Source organism: Miscanthus floridulus, chromosome 5, assembly GCF_019320115.1.
Source record: "Miscanthus floridulus cultivar M001 chromosome 5, ASM1932011v1, whole genome shotgun sequence".
Taxonomy (NCBI): Eukaryota; Viridiplantae; Streptophyta; class Magnoliopsida; order Poales; family Poaceae; genus Miscanthus; species Miscanthus floridulus.
The window spans coordinates 82620332-82631728 of NC_089584.1; the positions used below are offsets into that span (position 1 = coordinate 82620332).

General features: G+C 42.7%; 1 protein-coding gene across 1 annotated transcript; it reads left to right on the forward strand.

Annotated features, from left to right (window-relative positions):
• Positions 1-628: 628 nt before the first annotated feature.
• On the forward strand, positions 629-9176 carry LOC136452481 (uncharacterized). The gene is made up of 12 exons (XM_066453091.1): positions 629-946; positions 1368-1866; positions 5925-6075; positions 6361-6468; positions 6582-6925; positions 7020-7087; positions 7209-7272; positions 7380-7453; positions 7557-7626; positions 8029-8192; positions 8269-8341; positions 8729-9176. Exons 1-12 carry the CDS (start codon positions 782-784, stop codon positions 8872-8874), a joined length of 1926 nt encoding a protein of 641 aa, XP_066309188.1. The 5' UTR covers positions 629-781; the 3' UTR covers positions 8875-9176.
• Positions 9177-11397: the final 2221 nt, after the last annotated feature.

The window sequence follows — 11397 nt, forward strand, 5'->3', positions numbered from 1 at the left end:
AACTTAACTTGGAGTGTTTGCATCCACGGACTAAAGTTTAGTCCCGGTACATCAGATGATTGGATATCACTTAAGAGGATTAAACATGAGCTAATTATAAAACTAATTGCATAAGTCATGATTAATTCGCGATATAAATTTATTAAGCCTAATTAATCTATGATTAGCATATGTTTACTTTAACATCACATTCACTGATCATGGACTAATTAGACTTAATAGATTAATCTCGTGAATTAGTTTTCATTTAGTTTTATAATTAATCTATATTTAATACTCCTAATAAATATCAAAACATTCGATGTAAAAAAACTAAAGGTTAATCCTAAATATCAAAACACCCCCTTATTTAAGGGATGGAGGGAGTACCCGACTACTGAGCCCGTCCAATGATGATACGTGGAACCTGGAGCGGCAACTCGGACAAAAAGCCTGTTCCCTGTAGAATCCAGTCAGGGGACCCTCACCCCATCAGTCGCAAGCACAAGGCCAGCTCGCCGCGGCCAACTCCTCGTTGACGCCGCCTCGGACGGCCCCGATCCACCAGGTCCCGTGTTGGACGGCGGATCTCGCCCCCCTGCGCTCTCCGCACGCCCACCGTTTTCCTTTTCAGCCCCACGGCTCCCACACCTGCACGATCGCGCCTCGCCTTCCATTTCCTGCCATCCCAGTCCCAGCTCTCGTCGGGGACAGCGGCCGCCCCTGCCCTTCCCAAGAAAACCCCCAGCCCCGGCGGCGCAAAACCCTAGAGGCGGCGCGGGACGCTGCTTGGGTTCCGGTGATGGAGGAAGAAGGCGGCGGCGCCAGTGGCAGCGAGGAGGTGGTGCAGCTGGAGGACGCGGTGGAGCAGCTGGTGGAGCACCTCGTGGTGCCGGTGCTGCCGCGCGGCCAGGTCGAACAGGAGGAGGCCCTGTCGCCTGAGACTCAGGAAGCTGTTGCGCGTCAGGTGAGGAAGCTTGTGCTTGACCCATTGCTCCTTTTCGCGGGTTGTGGCGCGGTTGCGGTGGGGTTTCCTGGAGGGTCGATCGGGGTTGAGGAACGGAGCATGGCGCTTGCCCCTCCTCCCCGTGCGATTCGTTCCGGGGGTGGATTTGGGTCGCACGGCGTCCTACGTGCTTGGGGCATTCGGAATTCGCGGCTTCTACAGGCTGATCCGTTACATTGTTCCGCTTAGTGTTGTGTTGATCACACACTTTTTTTTTTCGTGTAATTGCCGAGCTGCAGCTTTCCTCGCGGCGCCATCATGGAGCTTATTGCTGCTTATTTGTTTCGTGCTTGGGGCTTTCGGAATTCGCTTTTGTTGTTCCAGTAACTCGTCTGCGATTACCTCACTACGCCGCCATGGATGTGGTTTTGTGGTTGCGCAGGTCCATGCGACGGTTCTCCTGTACAACTACTACCACCGGAAGCAGTTCCCGCAGCTCGAATTTGCCAGCCCCGATCGGTTCTGCATGTCTGCCTCCCTCACCGTCAGCAACAAAAATCTGCTCATGTACCTGAACCAGGCCCAGAACCTTGGCAACGGAGTAGGGGCAGGGCTCTCGGTTACTGACAAGGCAATCATCGACGCCTGTGACATTGCCGAGGCGCTCGACCCCTCCAAGGACTCCCCCGAGATGATCATGTGGCCCATCTCCAAGGTCGCTGTTCTGCTTCTCAATCGGACAAAGAAAGTGTGCTTGCTCGAGCATGGATCCGAAACCAAGGGCGTCTGGTCGATTTTTGAGAAAGATATCAAGACGGCGTTAGGTGGTTCTCTCAGCAGTGACATGTCAGTGCAGGGGTCGAGTAATAAATCCATAGCACTTCCTTCTGAACCGTACGTGCTTCAGCAGATTGCATATTCAGAGGTGGAGCTCAAAACAGGTTGGTGCTATACACTTCTACGGTTTTCTTCTTGAACTTAGACTGCATTGTATGTATGCACCCTTATTCCTTTTTTTTTCTTACTAGAGCAATTAGATGCACCCTTGTGGCTAGTGGCTACAGGTCCATGCCTTAATCTGTGGTAGAATTGTAGTTCGCCTGCAAGCACAGGAGCACAAATATGGTCACTTTGTGGAGTTAGGCTAGCTGGTGTGGTTTGGCTTCTCTCATTTAATCTGATTCTACCAGATGCCCGTGCGTTGCTACGAGAACCGTAAATTTTTTAATGCAAATTCAACACAATAAGAGTAAGAAAAAAATAGTAATAATAGCCAAAAGACATTATTTGCCAAAAAACATCATAATATTTGAAATAATACAAAGGTTCAGATATCCATACAGTTGACTTTGCACTCCTAATTACGTATTTCAGCCACCATATAAGTCCATTTTATACCATTTTATCAAACATCTCGAGGGCACTAAAGGCTGAGTACCACGGCATGCAGGTGTGATCACTAAGAGCACAAACATTGAATAGCCATTGTGAGTTTGTGACCACCAGAGAACCTGGCCTGGGCATAGAGATGGCTTGCCATGCTCCTACCTTACCGTAACTGTATGATAGTGGTCAAGGTCTTCATCTGCCGCCATGGTGCCACTTCGATAGCACTAAAGACATCACATGAACACCACATGCTGCATCTTAACAGAATTTTAGTAATTGCAGTTTTTTTTTTCAAACATGGTATGAACTTCATAAGCACAAAATCAACCTAACAGAAAATTCATAAACCTAGTAAACATGGCTACACACAAACCTTAGTGGATCTGTTGCCATGGAACATGCCATCGGATGTAGGTTTCGTTTCTGAATAGTTGTAGCCTTACCTATCTTTTTGAACAAAAACAGGTTATTCTTGAAAGTATAGTGAAGGCATCAACTTTCGTGGACAGTAGTACCAACCTTTAGTCAGGCTGTGTGGTGCTCCTAAAATATGGTTATATTATAGTGTTGAATCTCTCCTAAAATACGGTGAGCTTGTGGATCATCCTCCTGCTCTGATAAAGTAGCAAGCACCATAGATTTGTAAGACAACAACAAATGGGACACTTACAAGACTGTACAACAGGCCCATGATGCCAAACATGGATGATGCACCCTCTGTAAAAGATCATCATATCACCACATTCAGTAATAGAGGAGACTCAAAGGCGTAAAGTTGTGTAGGCATCACACAATTTATAAGATGATATTAGTAGTTCACTAAATTTGGAAAAAAGAATCATTTCTTTATATGTATGTCTTTTGATTTTAATACACAAAATCATACAATTACATAGCTACTTATAGATAATATAATTCTTAACCTGAACACAATGCAACACAGAAGTCATACAAACTTTCAAGATAAGTAGAAAGCCAATCAGTTGCAATCCATACATAGCTGTTGCCCATCGTATTTGTTCCATTAGCAAGTGAAAGAAGCTGCTGTTGCCCATCATATTTGTTCCATTAGCAAGTGAAAGAAGCTTGAGTCCAGATTCCAGTATGGAGGATAATAACACGAGACTCCATATTACTAACAGTAACCAATAGATTATTTAGAAGCTCACTATTTTTAGCATTGGAACTGAACCCAACCTTGTGAATTTTTGCAGCGCCTTGCAGTAAGTTCATCATCCAACGTAGCATTGCCGTTTCGCCCATAATCATCACCAACTGCAAAGCTGAAAAAAATGAATATCATCATCACAAGTATAAAATGAAAGCATGCAGTATTGAACCATGACAAGAAAACTGTTATCACAGTCTGTATCCAAATTCACATCATTATTTATGTAGACCAATTACTGCCTATGTACAAAATATCCTATCAGCAGAAAAATAATTTTGATGAACTTGGGCTTGGCTGGTTATAAGCTCTTCCTTGAACTAAAGTAGGAAAAATACGCTTTTTTGTAAAGATGAGCCGATGAGGATCATAAAATTGCCATGCTCCCTAATTGCAAGTATATATACACAAGTAGTCTAATTGTGGACAAGACTTAATTGAGTTAGCAAATCTTTTAAATTGAAAGGCAAACATTTCAGAGACTTTTTATCTGGTATGCTTGCTTTAGATTTTGGCAGAACTATGTTGATCTAACTTAATTGTTTTGCAGTTCATAGATTAATTTCAGAAGCTGCCCAAATGTTTTTTTCTTAGGATCTTTACTGAAAGGCAGTCACAACTATGACCATCCATATGTCTTTTGTTCCCATAATACACTGCTAATTTGGACAAATCAACCTAAGAACTGAAACCAGCATGATGTAATTTGAGGAAGTAAAATACTTTAGTTCCATATTTGCGGCAAGCTAACAGTAATTAAAGAGCAAAAATATAATTAAGTGCCCAGCGAGAAGCGTGAATGACAATATGCAGAAACTATGCACAATGACATTTTGCAATACTTTACCAAGCCAAACTGTAACTCAGTCTGCATTATGCAATGCTTGCAGCTTGCTGCCAATTATTGGTATGTGGTCTTTAAAAATTAAATGGGAACTTCTGTGACAAACATCAGGACATCAAAGATGGCAACCAACAACTAAGAAATATGGCACCAGTCATTAAATTGGACGATTGATGCTTGATTTAATTTTAACAATGCAACATGATCTTTTTTAAATTCAGTTTTTCCATTCCACTTTCTAGTCAGCAGTAGCAGTCATGCAGCATGGAAACTCAGAAATAGAACAGAAGGCAAAAGAACAATTTCCCGACTCTGTTTATACATGATAAGCTAACTATTTCCTGCCGATATGACGCCGGATGAATCCAGATAGTGTGAGTTCACTGAATAGTTTTTTCTTGGTCGACCTGATTGCCCAGGCATAGCAGCCACTAATCCACCAGGAGGTGGCCAGTAGTAACTGGCGGTGGATGGCCGTGGAGACGAAGTGACATGAAAATAAGGGAGGCTCACATGGCAGCAGCGTTCATGTCCTTATGTTTGCATCCATGTTTTGTGTGAAAAGATTAATGGTGGGGCAATGTGTTTGGGTGAATTCAAAAGTGAGGAGGAAATGCTTACAAGTAAATTTTATTCATTCTTACATAATATTGCCAGTGCTACAGTTTAGGAATCCAATCACTATGAAATTTGAAAATATGTCAAAGAAAGCTAAGACGGGGAGACTTGATTTCTGGGACTTGAATTCAGCCAAGACTAATACTCTGACCATGTAGCCTGTAGGCTTAGGTTCATGGATTCTATTTCTTTTGTTCTGAATCTCTGACCATGTCCTTATGAAACCTGTCTTTTAAAATCATCAGAGATGTCATTTTTTATATGATTTTGCTCAAAAATTGAAATATGATTTTCATCAGGGACATTTTGTATGGCACCCAGAGTTTGAATAGGTTAATCTATTGCTCAATTATCTATAACAAGATAACAAACCAATATAGCTTGCCTTCAAAATTGAAAGTTCGAAGGTTTGCTTCCACATGAAAATTTGCGGCCACGGAGTTCCGGCGAAACCCTAGCGCGCCGCAGCGGGGCGGTGGGGGCGAGGGCGAGGAGGAGGGCGGGGTCGAGGGAGCTGCTGGCAGGGGGCGAGGAGGAAGACTGGCAGAGGCGAAGAGGGCGCAGGCCAAAATCAGAGCGGCCGTGCGGCTGGCCTAACACATGGCCGGCCGTGCGTTAGCTGCTCCCATAATGGAAATGGGGTTGCCTCGTGTGGGAAAAAAAAGGTGGTTTCGCGCGAGCAACCAAACATAACCCTCCTGCAAGCATCCAAAATGGATACTGAGGTCCTGGATGGCTAGAGCGAGCCATGCTCAGCTGGGAAGCCAACCAATCGCGTCCTATAGTAACTTAGATTGTGTACATGAGCTGATAGTAATCAATGTTCTTTTCAAAATTACACCTGTTTGTGTGTTCGATACACAAGTTGCTTCGGAAGCGGAATTGTGTGCTTGATTTTATTGATTCTGCAAATTTTATGCTTGTGTGCCTATCTTTTGTATGTCTTAATAGGTATGTCTCACACACTTTTGTTTTAATAGGTATGAAGCGTACAAATTTGCGTTTTATCGAAGAACATCAGGTGTACTCACTGAGTAAGAAAGGGACAGCTACCATGTTGTTCCTTCTGCATTATGATCAGACTGTCGATAGCAAGCTTAAGGAAATGCCTTTAGATGCCCTGATCGAAAGGTTTGCTTTTCCACTGTGCCTACTTTGTACCATTACATGTTGCAGACCTAGTCAAATAAGTACAGTATGTACTGCATACCATATCTTAGATTAATGTCAGCAATGGTTACATTGCTAAAGCTCTTTCCACCCTTTTCAAGATACTGTTTCATGTGTATATGATATAATGCTTGCTGATTGTCCCTCCTAAATGAGTTGCTTTTCTTAGTGTTAATACGTAATTTTCAATCGTAGTAATAATTTATAAAAGTTGTCCCTATTGTATTTCTTCCTTTCCTCTAACAGGATGAGTGGTCCTATATTTGAAAGTGGTCCGTACCCAACAACGACATCTGTTGTTGAATGCTATCATTTACTGCCATATAAGGAGGTCTTGTTAAACGTCCTGAACAGGTATACATAAAGATTTATTTCAGCTGATTATGCATGAAACCATTGATAACAAAGTGTGTCTTCTTACAACTTTTTTAGGTTAATGACGAAAGATTACTCTTGACATGTTGCAGGGACTGGCCTTTGGGTTCTTCACTGAGTGCACCAAAGGAGCGGGTATTTCAAAATGGGAAATCTTCATCCCTCTCTGAAATAGATGAAAGTTTGAAGGAACAAGAAGCTAATAGTAATAGCAAGTCTAAAATGAAAAAAATAACCACAGACATTTCAACTCCAAAGAAAAATAAGCAGGTAGTAAAAGCAATTGGTGCTAGTGGCACCAACGACTGCAGCACCAGCAAAAACAGAAAAGACAGCAACACAAACTGCAAAAGAAAGTCTGAAGCCTTCAAGACTAAAGTTGCTACCTACGCAGAGCATGGGGGTGGTCAGAGCCCCACAAAAGACTTACAAGCCAGTGAGTCTATCAATCTTATAGTACTTCACTACTTCGATTTTACTGATCCATTGTTGTTTCTCCTCATCATTATGATAAAGTCACTTAATTTCAGGTGTCCAAATGGACAAGAACAGAACAGAGAACTCTAAAAGTAGAAATGTGCCCCAAGATATCATTCTGGTAAAGAACTCTGTATGAGCTTAGAAAAAGATGCACTGAAATCAGGCTGATGTTTCTAGTTCAATAATAATTAAGCATTTTATGTGTTAAACTTCAACTTAAAGAATTAATTATCTTTCAGACACCAGATGTAATTAACGACCATGCCTTGAAAAGCCAAAAGGAGAAAGTCACTGAAAATTCTGGTAAGGACAATCCTATCCAAGAAAAAAGAAATTTCTTTTCCTATTATTGATTACTTCCATATTTATGCTCCCAAATCTTAATCTGTATACTTCAAATTGCATTTCAGGTGGCATTACAGGTAACATGGATGTTCAGAAGTATGCGACACTGCAATTACTTCGGAAGATGCGAGATGATACAGTATGTTACATATTGCAATTCATTTCTGAAGTAAAAGTGATGCTTGTTGATCATAATTCTTCTTTTCCTAATGTGTACTCATCTTAGCCTATCTACGTTTCAGCTCCGTGAGCATTTTGTGCTCGGAGATCGAAGTGCTGAGTACGAAATGGACATTCAAACAATCTTGACAGGTATTTTACCTTTTCACAACTAAATCTGGATAAAATGGACAATAACAATGTGAAATCAAATGATCTTGTGGCAAACAACTTGTCTTTCCATTCCACAATGTTACTAAACATAGCACGAGGGCCTTGTACTCTTAGGCTTCGATTTATATATGTGAACCTTAGTCCCAAATGATGGAGTTGGGCGTCACCATCCCATCCAAACAAGGCTGCAGAATACAAGTGCATGAACATTATTTAGCCTCCCAAGGACAACTAGCAAGACAACTTCAATTCCCGTAGAATAATTGTAGACCTATATATATCAACATATCTTCTCAACTGTGTGATTGTTGCTAATCAACCTCAATCTTTTACCTTAAAGTTATATCAAACCAGTGCGTATCATTTTCAAACCATGTGCAGAAACGGAGATGACACCTAAAGTAACATCAATCCTAAAGAAATATGAGAATAGTTGGAAGATGATGGAAGTTGCCAATCCAATTAGCTCTGGAGAAGGATGCCAAACCATGAACATAAAGAGGAAGAAACTGAAAGAAGCCATCCTTCTTCGCGACAGATGCCAGGCAAGAAACAATCATCTGATGTAAATTATTATCATGACTGCCTCTACAATCCTCTGTCTGACAGTAGTCATTGCAGGAATTGAATGACATATGCCGTGAGAGCAACTGGATTCTTCCAAGATACAGGGTACTTCCTTCAGTTACCGGTGGTATGTGGTTGATAATCACTGATCTTTCAAGTTCCTGCATGTCGTAGCATGGAGTCCTTGGACCATATAGGCATCAGAATAATGCAGCCAGATTTAGGCTTCACAGTCTGCTCTTCTTGCACTGTAAAGCTGATACATATAGCGGGCGACAGTTATCAGATAAAGCTACCTTTAAAGTAAGACTCTGATAGGTGCTTAAACAAGTTCTTATACCATACTATATGCATGATCTTAGAACGTATACATCCTAATCACAAGTTGAATTAGTCAAATGTCCGCTGGTAAATATAATCGGAATCTCTTTTTGCTCCAGCTCGGGCAATCTTTCTCATAGCTTTTAATTCATACATGTTTGATCTTTTACAGTTTGTACTCCTATATTGGCAGATATGTACCAGGCCAGTGTCTACCTTACGGGCCCAGATTTCAACTTGAGTGTAGATGGTGATATGAAGGTCACCCCTCTTGAGGCACGAGACTCGGCGGCGTCCAACATGCTGTCTCAGCTTCAGCAGAAGGCAAGGGAAGACTAGGAGAACAGCATGTATCCACAGAACCCCTGATGCTGCATCCTTGCTGGGTATCGACTTCTGAATAAGGAAGCGAGCATGTGACTGGAAAGAACAGCCATCACAGGCACAGCTCGCAAATGAACATGCTGGGAGAAACATCATGATGTTGTTTGGTTCTCCCGTGATCTCCAGGGTACTAGTGTTTAGCACTGTGTTTAAATTTCTGGATACCATTGTGTTGTTGCTTTTGCGAGTTCTCTAGCTGCATCGTGCATTATTTGGTTGTGAAAACAAAAATATTTCTATCTATCTATTTGAACCTACTAATTCTGGTTAGATGGTGTTTGCTGCACAAGCCACAACTTTCTGCAGGTGTGGTTCTTTTTTTTTTGTGCAAATTTCTGCAGGTATGGTTCAGTCTGCAGTCATATAGCTGCGATACTAAGCTGCGTTTTCTTGTTGGACGATCTGGGTTTTCACTTGCTATCTTGACTTGGCCATGTTATTTTTGTTTGGCTGCATTCCCTGTGTTCGTGCATGGTAGCCTGCTAAGCACCGGTGTCAGGAGAGGTTCTTTGGTCTTTAAGCTGGACTGTAGACAGTAGTTGTCACCCTGCCGTTGTTGGGAGTCCAAACTCCAAAGTTCTGAAAGGATCGTAGCATTTGTCTGTCAACTGATTGTTAGAGATAGCCTCTCGATCGAGTATGAAGTAACTCGATGACCATCTCCTCAAATGAAATCATGCTATACAGGTGTGGCTCAGCTGAATATGGAGGTTGCAGAACAGTCCATCTGCTACCGCGGTAGCGCAGGCGCAGTATACACACTGAAAGATAAGGGAACCATTTTCCTCTCAAAAAGAAATTTCTGTTTATCTACTCGCCGAAATTAAAGCGATCGATTGATCACCTGAATTGAATAAAAAAGAATAGAATTAGCTAATAATGTAATAATACTGCACCTGAATTGAATAAAAAAGAATAGAATTAACTAATAATGTAATAATACTACACATTATATAGCTAGCGTGAACCCACTGCTCTTCGGGAAACTAGGAAGTAGACAAGCAAAACCTTAAACGGCCAGGTTCCTAAAACATTTGGGTTGGGGTTGAGGAACGACAATGTGGAATGTGGGACGTCACTTTTAAAAACCATGGTGTGAACGGCAGAAGGGGTACATTGTATGAAGGGTGGAAGGGGTACACCTATTTGCATTGTCCCTTTGTTTCGAGCCACTTGGATATGTCAGGATTGTATGAAACCTTCATTGACTTGTTCCACGTTTCATATGGTCTCAACTTGCCATTGTGTTTGCCTTTTTTTTTTTTTTTGAGCATCTGCCATTGTGTTTGCCTTATGTACTCCATCCGTTACAAAGTGTAAGTCATTCTACATAACTTTTATTACATATCTAGTCATCTGTGGCTATTGGAGTAAATTAGTAAGCAAGAACCCCAATATGGGCACTTTCTACCATTTACTCCATTGCCACACTAAGGAAAATTGGAGAATTGCATTTCTGAATTTCACATAGTTCACATGTTCCAACCTTTCAATTTCTGCACCTTAAGTCAATAACAATAAAATGGGAGCATCACCCTCATTTTAGGGCACGTACAACGCCCGTCTGTACCCTGTCTCGGAGACGTCCTTTTTGCAAAAAAGTCCTCTGCTCGGCTTGCAGACGCTCGTCCCGTCGCCTCGCGAGGCGACGGCATGGGCCCGTGCTCCGAGGCGGAACCAACGAGCGCAGCAGCGTTGTAGGCCTTCTTCTCCGCGACTCACCCCCGCGCTCGGATCCCGCACGGCGCTCGCGAGGTTTCTTTGCGCGCCAAGTCCAGAGCAACCACTGGCTAGAAACAGCGCGAGGGCGCGGCGACGACGGGGTCAATCTCCGGAGGTGGTGGCGGCTTCCTCCATGGGTGCTCAGACCCGCGAGATCGGATCTCCGTGACTCGGGTCTGGCGTCAGCGCCGGCGTGGGCGTGGAGTCCTCGCCGCCGGGCCTGCTGTTGCCCATGTCCGTCCGCCAAGTGCGGCTCAGCATGTCAGCATCGAGCGGTGCCGTGAGATCTCCAACATCCACGATGAGCTGCTCACCAGAAGTGCCCCAGCCTTTGCTGCATCGATATCTCCTACCTCAAGGTTCTCGTTGTTTTGGTCTCTTCGGTTAGTAGCATCGGTAGGACTGAGAAAAGGTTGAGATTGCTTTTCTAATCAATTGATACTGAGACATGCGGTGGAGTGCAAGCCCGAGAGGGAGGGTAGCGACAAGAAAGAGGATTTCTACTGGCCTCTGATCTCAGTTTGTTTATTCAGAGGTTTAGAGAGTTTGCCTATGTCATCTCTCAGTTTGTTTATTGGGATGAGAGCAAAACTATACACTGATATGTAATGTCCCCTCACTGATATGCTTGAAGGGAGAAGAGGCCATGGAATTTTTCCACAATGCAACCATGTCAATCTTACAGTCAGAGAAGACCTATTGTTGATGAAATATAATTATTATATTGATGGTTTTTAAAAATATTGTAATCATGTT